Source organism: Diceros bicornis, chromosome 2 (genome assembly GCF_020826845.1).
Source record: "Diceros bicornis minor isolate mBicDic1 chromosome 2, mDicBic1.mat.cur, whole genome shotgun sequence".
NCBI lineage: Eukaryota > Metazoa > Chordata > Mammalia > Perissodactyla > Rhinocerotidae > Diceros > Diceros bicornis.
Window position 1 is genome coordinate 48,696,449 of NC_080741.1, and position 14,125 is coordinate 48,710,573.

The 14,125-nt window shown below is 45.6% G+C and overlaps 1 protein-coding gene across 1 annotated transcript; it reads right to left on the reverse strand.

Annotated features, from left to right (window-relative positions):
* Nucleotides 1–9,904: 9,904 nt before the first annotated feature.
* Nucleotides 9,905–13,691, reverse strand: LOC131411009 (15 kDa protein B-like). The gene is made up of 4 exons (XM_058549670.1): nucleotides 13,515–13,691; nucleotides 12,733–12,834; nucleotides 11,308–11,400; nucleotides 9,905–10,611 (listed from the first exon to the last, which is right to left on the reverse strand). The coding sequence occupies exons 1-3, from the start codon at nucleotides 13,689–13,691 to the stop codon at nucleotides 11,314–11,316; spliced, it is 366 nt and encodes a 121-aa protein (XP_058405653.1). The 3' UTR covers nucleotides 9,905–10,611; nucleotides 11,308–11,313.
* Between the last annotated feature and the right edge of the window lie 434 nt (nucleotides 13,692–14,125).

Consider the following 14,125-nt stretch of genomic DNA (forward strand, 5'->3'; position numbering starts at 1 on the left):
TATTTTGCCCTTTCCTGATTTATTTTTTACATGTTAGAAGTAAATCATATTTTTATTGTAATTCACCAAAAAAATATATTGGACAAAGTGAAAATATTCCTGTGAAAATAAGGGAAAAGCCAGATGTATAGCATAAGCAATCTTTGGAGAGACACACATGTATTTTATAAGAATGGGTTCTGGTGAAAAATACACAAAAGACTTCATTAGGCGTGTTGCACATTCGCTCCTGTCCAGATCACATTTCTCTTGGATTTCCCCTTTTCTTCACTCATTGCATAAAACTCCAGTTTCCCAATGGAATGTGGCTGTCCTGTGGACTGCCTGGAACCAAAACCTCCAGCTCCCTTTTTATGAATCTAGGCCACAGGTGCTTAACTTTGGTGCACATAAAAGTCACTGGAAATCTTTTAAACCACAAGTTCATTCATAGAGCCCTCCCAGAGACCAGCTCCCTAGGACTGGGGTGCAGCTCAGGCGCTCTGGTGTGGGCAAGTTTCCATGGACGTTCGTATGCTCATCAAAGTGTGAGAACTGGACTCCTGTGTTTAGTTTCCACTTCCCCAAATACAGCCACATTCCAGATCTGCCTTCCTGAGATTACACCCTGGGAATGTGATCTGTGGATTACTGTGGTTGTGGATGTGAGGAAACTCTTCATTCATACTTTTCCAAAAGTCAGCTTATGGCCAGTCTCATCCACTGGGTGATGATTATACTCTTAGATGGCAACTTTATTTTTTAAGCTTTTGGAAGGGTATGCCACCCACACAACCCCATTGGTTGATTTTCACTTGGTCCTCTTAGGAATCCCCACACAGTGGGTAGCATAGCTCATTTTAGCATAAAGAAACGGCTCAGAAGGGCTGGGTAACTGACCTGATTCATCGACTAACTGGTAGTATTGTCAAGAATTGAGACCAGATCTCCACATTCACAGTCCAGTTCACCTGAGGGGAGCAGTGTCTTTGACCTTTGAAGCGGCTGATCCATCCAGCTTCCATGCCCAGTGTGTGGCTGTCTGCTGCCCAGTACTGTGATAGACCTTGGAAAAGCAGACTGGGCAGCAAGGGAAAGAGAAGAAACCGTGTTTAGATTACAGAAACAGGCACCTTTGTGCTTTAACAGAGAAAGCTAGGTGATCTGCATTCTCTGTGCTGTGGGAGAAAGGTCAAATGCCTATAAAGTAGTAACAGCCCTTTCCATGTAACCTACACTCCCTTGCTCTAGCTAGCCTCATCTGCTTGACTTCCCATTTTCTTTTTTTGTTACTGTTCTTAGGATTCCTCTCCCCCTACAACTAGCAGCAGAGCCCACTCCTCTTCATCTCAAAGACGAGCGTTACTGGTTTTTACTGCTGCTCACAATAACATAACATTAAACAACCAAAGAGGGGCCGGCCCTCTGGCTTAGCGGTTAAGTGCGCGCGCTCCGCTACTGGCAGCCTGGGTTCGGATCCCAGGCGTGCACCGATGCACCACTTGTCCAGCCATGCTGAGGCCGCGTCCCACATACAGCAACTAGAAGGATGTGCAACTATGACATAGAACTATCTACTGGGGCTTTGGGGGAAAAAAAAGGAGGAGGATTGGCAATAGATGTTAGCTCAGAGCCAGTCTTCCTCAGCAAAAAGAGGAGGATTGGCATGGATGTTAGCTCAGGGCTGATCTTCCTCACAAGATAAATAAATAAATAAACAACCAAAGATAACAAGGGAATCATACAGTTCTTAGAGGAATTGTCCCAGGCTTACTGTTCCCAATGTCATCTCTAGTGGTACACAGATGTTTCTCTTTAACAGAGCTCAGTTCCCTATTTATCTTTTTCTAGGTTTGCCTTTCAGGATAAAAACCGAAATTCCATAGCCTGGCATAGAAGGCTGCCGTGATCTGGCACTTCTCCCCATTCAGCCTTCTTGAAACAGTCCTTCAGGGTGTCTGTCTAGATGTCACGCCTCCAGGAAAGCATCTCTGGTCGGCCTGGTGCCCCACCTCTGTGCTTGTCTCTGACTGTATCCCACCAGGGCAATGGCCTGTTTGCTTGTCTTACTGGCAAGATGGTGAGCTCCCTGAGAGTCTGCATTACTGTGTACCTAGCACCGGGCACATGGAAGAGGCATGACAACTCTGTTTCTTGAGGAACTTGAGGACGGTCAGGCATATCCAGATTCATATTCTAATCCTGCTTCCTAGTCTTCCTCCATTTTGCATCACTGATTTTTTAACAGTTTCATTGAGGTAAAATTTACATACCTTAACATTCACCTATTTTAAGTGTGCAATTCAATGATTTTTAGTAAATGTACAGAGTTGTGCAACCATTACCACTATCCCATTTTAGAATATTGTCATCACTCCAGAAAGTTCCCTCATGCCTGTATGCAGTTAATCCCCACTCTCACCCCCATCCTTGAGCAACCACTATTTTGCTTTCTGTCTCTACAGATTTTCCTATTCTGGATATTTCATATAAATGAATCATACAATATGTGGTCTTTTGTGTTTGGCTTCTTTCTTTAGAATAATGTTTTTGAGATTCATCCATGTTGTAGAATGTATCAGTAACTTGTTTCTTTTATTGTTCCTGAATAGTCTGCCACTGTATGGATATACCACATTTTGTTTATCCATTTTTTTCCACTAACTGATGGATATTTAGATTGTTTCCAGTTTGGGGCTATTATGAATAATACTGCTATGATGTACAAGTCTTTGTGGACATATATTTTCATTCCTCTTAGGTAGATTCCCAGGAGTGGAATTGCTGGGTCATATGACAAGTTTATGTTTAACTTTTTAAGAAACTGACGAGCTTTTCCAAAGTAGCTGTACCATTTTACAAGCCCACCATCAGTGTACAAAGGTTCAGGTTTCTCCACATCCCTGTCAACTCTTAGAACTGTCTTTTTGATTACAGCCATTCTAGTGGATGTGAAGTGGCATTTCATTGTGGTTTTAATTTGCATTTCTCTAACAACTAATGATATTTTAAGTGTCTTTTTATGTGCTTGTTAGCTAACAAGCTATTTGTATATCTTTAGTGAAATACCTATTCAAATCTTCCCCATTTTTAAATTGGGTCACGTGTCTTATTAATTAAGTTGTAAGGAGTCTTTACATATTCTGGATACAAATCCTTTATCAGATATATGATTTGCAAATATTTTCTCCCAGTCTGTGGCTTGTCTTTTCATTTTCTTAACGGCGTCTTTTGTATTGTAGAAGTTTTTAATTTGGTGAAGTTTGATTTACCAATTATTTCTTTTATGGGTCGTGCTTTTGGTATCATATCTTAAGAACTTTCTACCCAACCCAAGGTCATGAAGAAATTCTTCTAGAAGTTTTATAGTTTTAGCTCTTATGTAGGTGTATGATTCATTTTGAGTTAATTTTGAAAAACTCATCTTTTTGTGCGTGGATATCTGTTTGTCTCAGCACATTTGTTGTAAAGACTATCTCTTCCTCCGCTGAATTGCTTTGGTACCTTTGTTGAAATCAGTTGACCATAAATATAAGGGTGTATTTCTAGACTCTTAATTCTGTTCTGTTGATCTTACATGCCTGTCCATGAGCCAATACCACACTGACTGTATGGATATTGATTTCTCCAGCTTTAAAGTAAGTCTTAAAATTGGATAATGTAAGTTCTTCAACTTTGTTCTTTTTCAAAATTCTTTTGATTATTTTAGGTACTTGCATTCCCATAAGACTTTTATGAACTGCTTGTCAATTTCTACAGAAAAGCTTTCTGGAGTTTTAATAGATATTGTGTTGAATTTATAGATCAATTTGGGGAGAATTGCCATCCTGACAATGTAAAGTCTTCCAACCCATGAACATAGAATGTTTGTCATTTGTTTAGATCTTGCTTGATTTCTCTCAGCTTTGTCATTTTCAGTGTCAAGTCTTACAGTTATTTTGTTAAAATGTTCATAAGCATTTTTATTTTTTATGCTATTGTGGATGGAAATGCTTGCTTGATTTTATTTTCTAATTTTTTTGGTGCTAGTATACAGAAGTACCATTGATTTTTTTGTATATTGATCTTGTATCCTGTAACCTTGCTAAACTCAGTTTTTATCTTTTTAAAAATTTTTCATGTGTGTGTATTCCTTGGATTTTCTACAAACATGGTATGTCATCTGTGAATAAAGACAGTTTTACTTTTTCCTTTCCAATCTGGATGCCTTTAATTTTTTCCTGCCTTATTACACAGTATAATGTTGTATAGAAGTGGCAAAAGTGGACATCCTTGCCTTGTTATTAATCTTAGGGAAGAAGACATTCAGTCCTTTACTGTCAAATATGTTAAGCTGTGGGTTTTTCTTTTTTTTTTTTTTTCCCCAAAGCCCCAGTCGATAGTTGTATGTCATAGTTGCACATCCTTCTAGTTGCTGTATGTGGGACGCGGACTCAGCATGGCGGTAGAAGCGTTGCGGCGGTGCGCGCCCGGGATCCGAACCCGGGCCACCAGTAGCGGAGCGCACGCACTTAACCGCTAAGCCACGGGGCCGGCCCAAGCTGTGGGTTTTTCATCAATGACCTTTTTCAAGTTGAGGAAGTTTCATTCTATTTTTAATTTGTTGAGAATAGGTATTAGATTTCATCAAATGCTTTTCCTGCATGTACTGAGATGATCATGTGGGTTTTGTCCTTTAACCTGTTAATGTGGTATGTAACACTGATTTTCAAGATGATTGATCCAACATTGCATTCCTGGGATAAATCCCACTCAGTCATGGTGGGATAATCCTTTTTATGTTGCTGGATGTGGTTTGCTAATAGTTTAAGTATTTTTGAATCTATGTTCACTAGAGATATTTTCTGTCATTTTCTGTATATCTTCCTCTACTTTATATGTGGGACGCCACCACAGCATGGCTTGATGAGCGGTGTGTAGGTCTGCACCAGGATCTGAACCCACGAACCCTGGGCCACCAAAGCGGAGCACGCAAACTTAACCATTACGCCACCGGGCCAGCCACAACATATGAATTTTGAAGGGATACAAACACCCAGTCTATAGCAGATTCCATTTATATAAAACTCTGGAAAATGCAGACTAATCTATAGTGACAGAAAGCAGATCAGTCTGTTGCTGAGGACAGAGGACTGGGGAGGAGGATACTGGGGAGAATGCAGGGATTATAAAGGACTGTGAGGAAACTTTGGTGGAGGGTGGATATGTGTACTATCTTGACATGGTGATGGTTTCACAGGTGTAGACTATGTCAAACATCAAAATTTATATTTTGAATATGTGCAAGTTATTGTATGTCAATTATAGCACAATAACGCAGCAGAACACTGAGTCCCCAAGGTTTGCTGTCTCCCCTGGGCCTCCAGATCCTGGGGTGGAGTTCAGGCCAGGATGGTAAGGGGACCTGTGGGCTCCGAGGGCATCATGGTCTCCATCACGTGAGGACAACCCCAGCTTAGCAGCTCCTGTGCTAGAGTAGGGGGTGTCCTCCCATGTGGGTAAACTTCAGGATCCTGCTTTTGTCATTTGACACAAACACTTTCCCTGATGTTACATAGTCTTCAAGATTATCACTGTTTTGAAATGCTTAATTCCTTTACGCATATGTTCACCTCATACGTACCCCTCCTTATTTCACAGAAATGCGGAAGTGTGCCTCATAGTCATGCTTGTCTACAGTGCAGCTCCCATGTTGTTCTTTTCCTTTTTTGCTTGACTCCCCCCTCATTCTCCTACCACTTGTATCAGTAGCTCCCCCCACAATAACCCATTTTAATACCCTGATGTATTTTCTTCTCTATTTTTCTCCATACTCATAAAACCTTCTATACATATCTGCATGTCCACATTTGGGAGTTTCCAGATTCCAGAAAATGGAATCTATCGTACACAATTTTTTGAGCCTTCTTTTCTGCACACCTTCTGCCAAAGTTCTAACCCATTTTTAAAGACCGTGTCATGTCCCAGGGTGTTTTTGTCCCATCGTTTATTCAATCATTCCTCAGCAGGTTTCCTCTTTGTTTATACGTTTGGGCCATTGGGTTTTCTTGAGAGATGTTTTTGTCTTATTTTTTGACACGTGAGTCTTTAATCCATCTGGAATTATTAGCAGATGTTATACTTTTTCCTCCAGTTAGGCCTGCCTCCATTTGTTAAAAATCCACCCTTTCCCCATTGAACCAAACGGCCATTTTAGTCATATATCCCTGCTCATATATACAGCCACCTGATTCCAGGTTGTCTCCTGTTCCACTGGGCCCTTTGTCCCCATTCCTGGACCACAGTCACTTTGTCCCAACTCATTTTCTTTTTCACGGTTTTCTTGGCTATTCCTGGATATTTATTCTTACATGTGAATTTTAAGATTATTTTATTCCCTTTAAAAACACAAAACCCCTGTTAGGATCCTAATGTATTCTAATATATTAAATTTATGTATTTTGAGAAAACTGACTTATTCATGATATTAAATCTTTCCATTTGTTCAGGATTTATTTTTAATCAACAGATACTGAATTTTAGGCATGGAGATAAAGCAGTGAACAAAACTGATCAAATTCTCTGCCTCTTGGAGCTTAAATCAGAACAAAGCTTCTCTTTCCATTTTTTCAGATCTTATATTGTATCTTTTAATAAGATTGGGCTCTAATTTGGTTGAATTTAATCTGCAAAAATCTAGAGGAAGCATAAACTGGGAGTTTTAGGATCAAAAAGGATTTGGTTTCATGTCTGCTGGTGTACCTGACAGTGTGGGTGAAGGACACTGGATTCCAGATTCCAGGGAGAGCAGGACAACAGACACTATTACCAACATTACCTTATTATCATTTGCCAGTAGTCTATGGAGAATTGGTTCATAATGTTGCTTTTTATAGATCTTTAGGTTTTAGTATTAAGTGTATTCTGAGACTAAGAAAATGAATTGAGGAGCTTTCCATCTTTTTCCTTGATTTTGAGTTAAATAACTTTATTATATATAGACATATAATTTTATGTATATTTTCTATAAACTATTAGCAAAGTTTAAATAACTTTGGAATTATATGTCCTTTAAATCTTCACTACTCCAAGTGTGGTCCATGGACCAGCATCATCAGCATCACCTGGAAGCTAGTTACAAAAGCAGATTCCTGGGGACCACCCCAGGCCTACTGGACTGGAATCTGTATTTTAAGGAGACTCCTCAGGTGACACTTGTGCACATTGAGAAGCCCCACTCTATAGACTAGTTAAATCTCAGCTCTGCAACATCTGGTCCTGGACCTCTACTCATCTCTCCAAGCTCTTCCAAGAAAATTGGCCTTTTCACATTTTCCCTTTCTGGTCCTGGGTCAATGTTGATAATTCATAGTTAGCTAGGAAATCATTCATTTGCTCCAGCTTTTCACATTCTCTGCAGGAGAGTTGCAAATAATCATAACTTAAATTTCGTCACTGCTGCATCTATGATCTCCCCCTTTCATGTAATTTGAACTTTTTGTCCTCTGTATTTTCTTTAATCAGGCTTACAAAGGCTTTATGTATTCCAACACAAGCATTTTCCTTGATGTAACATTGCCTTCAAGTTTATTTTATAGGCTGCACAATAGTCTATCCACTGGCTATAACAAATTACTTAGCCATCTCCCTATCGGGCACGCAGGCAATTCTCTACTTCCCCGTAGCACAACTAAAGCTGCCAAAAGAGCTCCACCCCCACCCTAGACAGTAGTTTATCGGTACATTAAATTCTTAAAATGAACACACACTTTGACGCCACTTCTATTCTAGGAACTTATTATCATCCCAGCGTTGTTTACAACAATTTCAAAACAAAACAAAAAAAGAAAATGGAAACAACTTTAGTGTTCAACAGCAGAAGTGACTTAAATAAATGGAGGTCTAGCCACCCAATGGAGCATTAGGCAGGTAGAAAAAAATCATGTAGTGGCTCAATAGTGACCGGACTGTATTAGCTCATATGCTAAATAAGAATAAGCTGGTTCTAAAAAGGAAGGTACACCACGAGGCCGCTTTTGTTTTAAAACTAAAATACATTTGCATGTGTGTATCTGTATGTATGAAGAGTGAACTTTGATTCCTGCAGCCATTTAAACGTTACCCTAGGGCCGGCCCCGTGGCTTAGCGGTTAAGTGCTCGCGCTCCGCTGCTAGTGGCCCGGGTTCGGATCCCAGGCGCACACCGACGCACCGCTTCTCCGGCCATGCTGAGGCCGCGTCCCACATACAGCAACTAGAAGGATGTGCAGCTATGACATACAACTATCTACTGGGGCTTTAGGGGGAAAAATAAATAAATAAATAAAATTATTAAAAAAAAAAAAGAAAGAGAAACATTACCCTATAGGTCTGTTCACCCTTTGGGTTCCCACCCCCAACCCCGATGAATTCTCCCTTCTCAATCTTGCTTCTGTGGGCCTGAAGACTTTGTGAAGCTGCAGAACCCGAAAGGCTGAGCAGTATTTGAAGCCTCGGAGCTATCTCAGGGCCTGATAGTGTCAGGGGCCGTGAGAATGCAGCAGTGTGGCCCCAGCAAGGCCTTGTGGCCAGTCGTATAGACTCTTCTCTCTTGCAGGGTACAGGATGATGCACCAGTTTCCCTAGGCCTTGTGTGATACGGTGCTGACTCCCATAGATGGGCCTTGAGCTTTCTGGGAGAAGTTGCTCAGCCCAGTTCCATAGTGTCCAGGGCCCAAGGGGCCGGGCCTGGTGCCCCCCAGAAGACCTAGACCAGGTCTGGAAGAACTCTCTTTCAGGAGTAGGGGTCAGGCAAGAGAGTGATATGGTGGTGTGAATGAGCTGCTGGTGCATTCTGTGGGGCTGCAAGGGTTAGACGTGGCATTCTCCAGCTGAACATCATTCGCCCACCATGGGGAGAGGGTCTGAGGGTCTCAGTTTATCCTGCTCTGCCCCATCCTGCCCATTTCCCAACCCCACCCCAGGGTCACTTGCTGTGGCATCCCCCACCCCTCTCACCCACCAGTGGGTGCTACCCAGGATGTAGGTGGCAAGGGGTTTGGAGTGTGGGCTGTAGGCAAGTGAACCAATTTCCTTAAGACTCACTTTCCTCACTAAAAGTTGCAGATGCATGCAGCTTGCAAGGTGGTTCTGAGAACTGAGACTGTATGGGAAGTGGCATTCATAAATGATGGCTGTTATCATCACTAATGGAGAGGAGTCCTGGGCCTCCCTGGGACTATTACTAAAAAGCCCATTTCCCCAAGGGGGTCTACACCATGGCCCCTCAAATGAGAGTTTCACTCAGATACTTCTGTAGCAAAGACTCTTGAAGAAGGAGCATGCTAATGAGAAGAAAAGGGCATTCATCCACTCAACAAGTATTCACTGAGCACCTCCAGTGTGCCAGGCCCTGTTCTCAGGGCTGGATGCATCAGTGACCAAGACCAAGGTTGGCTGGTGGACCAGAGGTGGGTTGTGAGAGAGAGCAGGGAACCAAGGTTTTCGGATGGATGAAGTTGCCATCAGCTGGACTGGGGTGGGCTGGAGGAAGGGCAGGTTTGGCGGGAAGGTATTGAGTGTCTGACATCCTTTGGACATCCATGGGGAGGTGTCTGATACGTAAGTCTGGGGTTCAGGGAGAGGTTGTAGCTGGAGCTTTTTGATAAAGGAGGAGGCACAAAGGTAGCATAAAGGAACTAAGGCAGTTGAGGAGGCTGGGGGCAGATTACTCTGCATTCCTGAGCCTCCAGGGCGGCCCTCAAACAGCCCCCGCCTGCCCTCATCCCATGTTTCTCTCCACCATCCCTCCCTTGACCTCAGGGAGTCTGGGTTCCCTTGATGCACAGTAGATTCGCCCACCAGGCCTGCCTCATTGGTCTCCACACCCCAAGCACAGCCAATCCAGCTCTCTCTAACACTTTATTCATTCACTCATTCACTTAATCATTTATTTAAGAAATGTTTTATTGAGCCTCTTTCCTGTGGTTCTCACCAGAGGGTGGACTGACCTGTTTGGAGATGCTGGGATATATGAAGGGACATTTAGTTGTCACAGTGACTGGGCAGGGAGCAGGGGTGCTCAGGGTCCTGCACAAAACCAAGTGTCCTCCCAGGATTCCAGGAGCATCTCGTTGAGAAACTCATTCCACATCCACCTGCAGCTGGCTCAGGAGGGCCCAGCTGTGAGTAGACACAGAGCTATCTGGTCAGGGGCACAGGAGGGAATGCCAGCATGGTTTGAGGATTGTGAATGCACAGATGAGGGAAAGACACTTCTGCCTGGGGTGGCGGGGGGGCTGGGAGGCTTCCTGGAGGAGGTGACTTTGGAGCTATATCTTGAAGGATGAATAGGATTTACAGACACAGGATGGGCAGGAATTCCAGGCAGATGGAAACAGGTGTGCAAAGGCAAAGGCGTGTGGATGGGCTCAGGCTGTGAAGGAGACGGGGTGCTGAGGGCAGCAGAGGGAGTGGATGGGTGGGAAGAGGAGGTCGTAGTGGGGATGCAGGGCCTCCTCTCCCTTCTCCAGCCCTAGAAATTACTCAGGATGTTGCTGATGATGTCATACTTGGCTTTCTCGTACATGTCCCTGACCACAGGCAGCAGCTTGGAGCTGTCAATCTCCTCAGTGGCTGCCTCAGAGGACACAGCAGAACGCCTCACCCGGGGGGCCTGCAGAAGTGATGCTGGATAGTCACTCCCATCACCCTCACTGGTTGACCGTCTTTCCTGTCCTGCCTGTGGCCCCTCTCTCCAGGCAGGGATGAGGAGACTGAGGCAGGCACAAGCAGCGACTCTGGTAATGGGGCTGGAGGTGGTCCTCAGTCAGGCCCTTCCCCTTGGAGGCCAGAGGGCCTGGGCAGGCCTAGATCTGGGACTCATTTCTGCCCTGGCTATTCCATTTACTTGCCAGGAGGCTCCACCTCTGGCTTCAGTTTTCCCAAATGTGGGATGTGGAGGAGAGTTGGTTTCCAAGGAGTATGTTGGGCCCAGAGGAAAGCCAGCGTCCTGAGAATGCTGCGTGCCCCTCCCAGCCCGCCCCCAGCCCCGACCACCAGTTTCTCCTCCCCTCCCGCCAAACGACTAGCAGTCATCAAGATCTATCCCCTCCTCACACTCCACCAGCCTCTCCCCTCCCAACAACTTGCGTTGAGAAGGGCTTGATCGGCCCTATTTTCCAGGTGAGGAAACTGAGGCCCCACCCGCCGAAGTCAATGGCCCAGGCGGCGACCCCACAGTCAGGCGGTAACCCCGCAGAGCCGCCCGCGAAAGGAACGGAGTGGGGTGCACGGTGGAGGGAGAGGCGTGCAGGCCCCGAGGCGGGAAGGGGCCGCGGGTGGCTTTGCAGCCCAGGCGGATGGGACTCACCTCCGGCTAGCGCTCACGGTCCGGGACGCAGTTGACCGTCACGATGCGGATACGCCTCCGCATTAAGAAGCTGCCGGTGCAGGTTCGCTCCTCCTACGGGGGAGCGAGCACAGGGGCTGGAAGCGACCGGGCCACCCTCCCCAAGGGCGGCGGGCCTGCCCCGGGCCCCGAGGACACCGAGCCGCGTGTGCGCCCAGGTGCCCAGCCGTCCTGGGGTTGCAGAGCCCGCGAGAACGCGCCTACCCAAGACCCACCACAGCTTTTTCCCTAATCCTCCCAAACCAGGGATACAAATTGAGGATTACCCTAGAGCCAGGCGGGAAAGACAATCACTGGGAAGGACAGAGCAGACTAGACGCGCGTCAATTAAGATAAAGGAGGTTAGGGCCGGCCCGTGGCTTATGGGTTAAGCGCGCATGCTCCGCTCCTGGCGGCCAGGTTCGGATCTGGGCGCGCACGGACGCACCGCTTGTCAGGCCGTGCTGTGGCGGTGTCCCACATAAAGTGGAGGAAGATGGGCACGGATGTTAGCCCAGGGCCAGTCTTCCTCAGGAAAAAGAGGAAGATTGGCATGGATGTTAGCTCAGGGCTGATATTCCTCACACACACACACACACAAAAGATAAAAGACGTTCATGTAAGTTATTAAATGGGAAAAGGCATCCACAAATTAGCATGCCCAGAGTTAGCAATATTTGCTTAAATAATAAGTGTGTACCTAAACAAGATACAGAAGACAACAACGGTTCACATTGTCTGTCCCTGGGTAGTGGGCTTGTAGGAGTTTTTTATTTTATTTTGCTTCTCCACATTTTGTTAATATGCTATAATAAAATGTTATTTTTCTAATTTTATAAAAAGCCGTTATCTCTAGGTGGATTATGGTCCCACTGTGTTCTTTTCCTTTTTTATTTATTTTTTTATTTATTTTTTTTTTTGGTGAGGAAGATTAGCCTTGAGCTAACATCTGTTGCCATCCTCCTCTTTTTGTTGGGGAAGATTGGCCCAGGGCTAACATCCGGGCCCATCTTCCTCTACTTTATATATGGGACACCTGCCACAGCATGGCTTGATAAGCGGTGCATATGTCAGCGCCCGGGATCCGAACCTGCAAACCCCGGGCTGCTGAAGCAGAGTGCACAAACTTAACCCACTATGCCACCAGGCCAGCCCCCTTTTCATTTTTTACATTTAGTAATTTTTTTTTTAGCAGGTATTGCTTTTATAATAAGGATTTACAATAATTTATAGTAAGAGAAAGCAATAAGGAAAAAAAACCCGATTTTTAAAAAGGCTTCCACAGTGAAACCTCACATAGCCAGGTGAGGTGGGTGGAGGTGAACACACATCCCACTTGAGGAGGGAGAGAGGAGAGGACCTTTTCCTGCTCACTGGGGCTGGGAGCAGGAGCGGAGGGAGACTCACCCCGCCCTCCCTGAAGGCACAGTCTTGGGGCTGTCTCCTCCCGTCTGAAAGGCACACCCTCTCTTTAATCCTGAAGTTGAGCGGGATCACCGTGGTGAAGTTCTAAAAAAGCAAGAGAAAACTCCTGATGATCTGCCTTTTACAGATGAGGGAACAAAGGCACAGAGAGGTCACAGTTACAAGTTGGAAGGGGCTTAGCCAAGGTCTGAATTTTCCATCAAAACGGAGTGGGGGTTGGGGGCTTCTTAAGTGGCCTCAGCAGAGATTTAAGGTGTGCAGGGCTTTTGGAAACTAGCCAAAGGATACCACTTCATAGTTGTATGACCTTGAGGGATCACTTCCCATCTTTGCCCCTCAATTTCCTCTTCTGTGAAATAGGAACCAGAATACCTGCCTAGCATGCTTAGCTGCCAGGAGAGGTAATGGGTGTGGGAAGGGGACACTGGAAGCCCCTGGTGAGGTGCTGGTTAGACCAGTCCCATCCTATCTGTCCTTTGAAACAGCTCTGCATATTCCCTCAAGCCCATGGATTCAGTGCAGGCTAGATTCCCAGACCCCACATTTCATCCCTGAGTTTACCAGCTAGCCAGCTGTCAGACCTGAGATGACATCTTTTCTTACCTTCTAGTAGGAGAGACATTATAATAATAACAACAACAATATCTACTGTTAAGTAAGCACTTTGTGCCTGTGCCGGGCATTCTCTTCTGCCTGCCACCTTCACAGTGCTGCTATAAGGCAGGACGCACCCACTTCCCTGGCCTGGGTCTGCCGACACTCACCGAGGTAGGTGGTGGGATGGCTTCCAGCAGGCCGAAGAGGGGCTGTCCTTGTCGCCCCTGATTGAAGAACTGCAAGGTCAGGGTGACAATCTCCTCATAGCTCAGACTGCGCTGGGCCACACAGGCCACCGCTGCCAAGCCTACCATCAGCACTAGTGCCTTCCAGACCCCTGCCATTGTCCCTTCTCTGATCCACTGCCACTTGCAGCTCCTTTTAGGTGGTACTCGGGCTATCTTGCCCAGGGGCTGCTGGTGCCTTCCTGAAAGGGGCCTCTCCTTTCCTTTGCTAGACACCCAGTGTTGGCCACTGTTCCGAAATACCATTGGCTAAGAGGCAAGTAGGTTTGGGCAACAGGCCAGGGCCTAGGAGTGAGGCAAGAGCCCTGAGCTGGGGGCAGGAGACCTTTGTGATGCTGGACAAGTCCCTTCACTCTAGGCCTCAGTGTCTCCACCTGTGCCACAAGGAGGGCGCCTCCAGCTCTGGCAGTCCAGTACTCTGGCTATTCTAGTTTGGTCCCAAAACAACTGCTCAGAATCCATGAACTCTGTATATGACAATTCCTCAGCCAAGTGCACAAAGTGTCCAATCTGAGGTTGTGCTTAGCTTGACA

Excerpts from the sequence above, each read along its gene's own strand:
- LOC131411009 (XM_058549670.1), bottom strand. The coding sequence starts at position 13,691 with ATGGCAGGGGTCTGGAAGGCACTAGTGCTGATGGTAGGCTTGGCAGCG. Across the intron at positions 12,835-13,514 it reads CCATCCCACCACCTACCTCG|AACTTCACCACGGTGATCCC; the intron begins GTGAGTGTCGGC and ends TTGCTTTTTTAG. Across the intron at positions 11,401-12,732 it reads GTGCCTTCAGGGAGGGCGGG|GAGGAGCGAACCTGCACCGG; the intron begins GTGAGTCTCCCT and ends GCTCCCCCGTAG.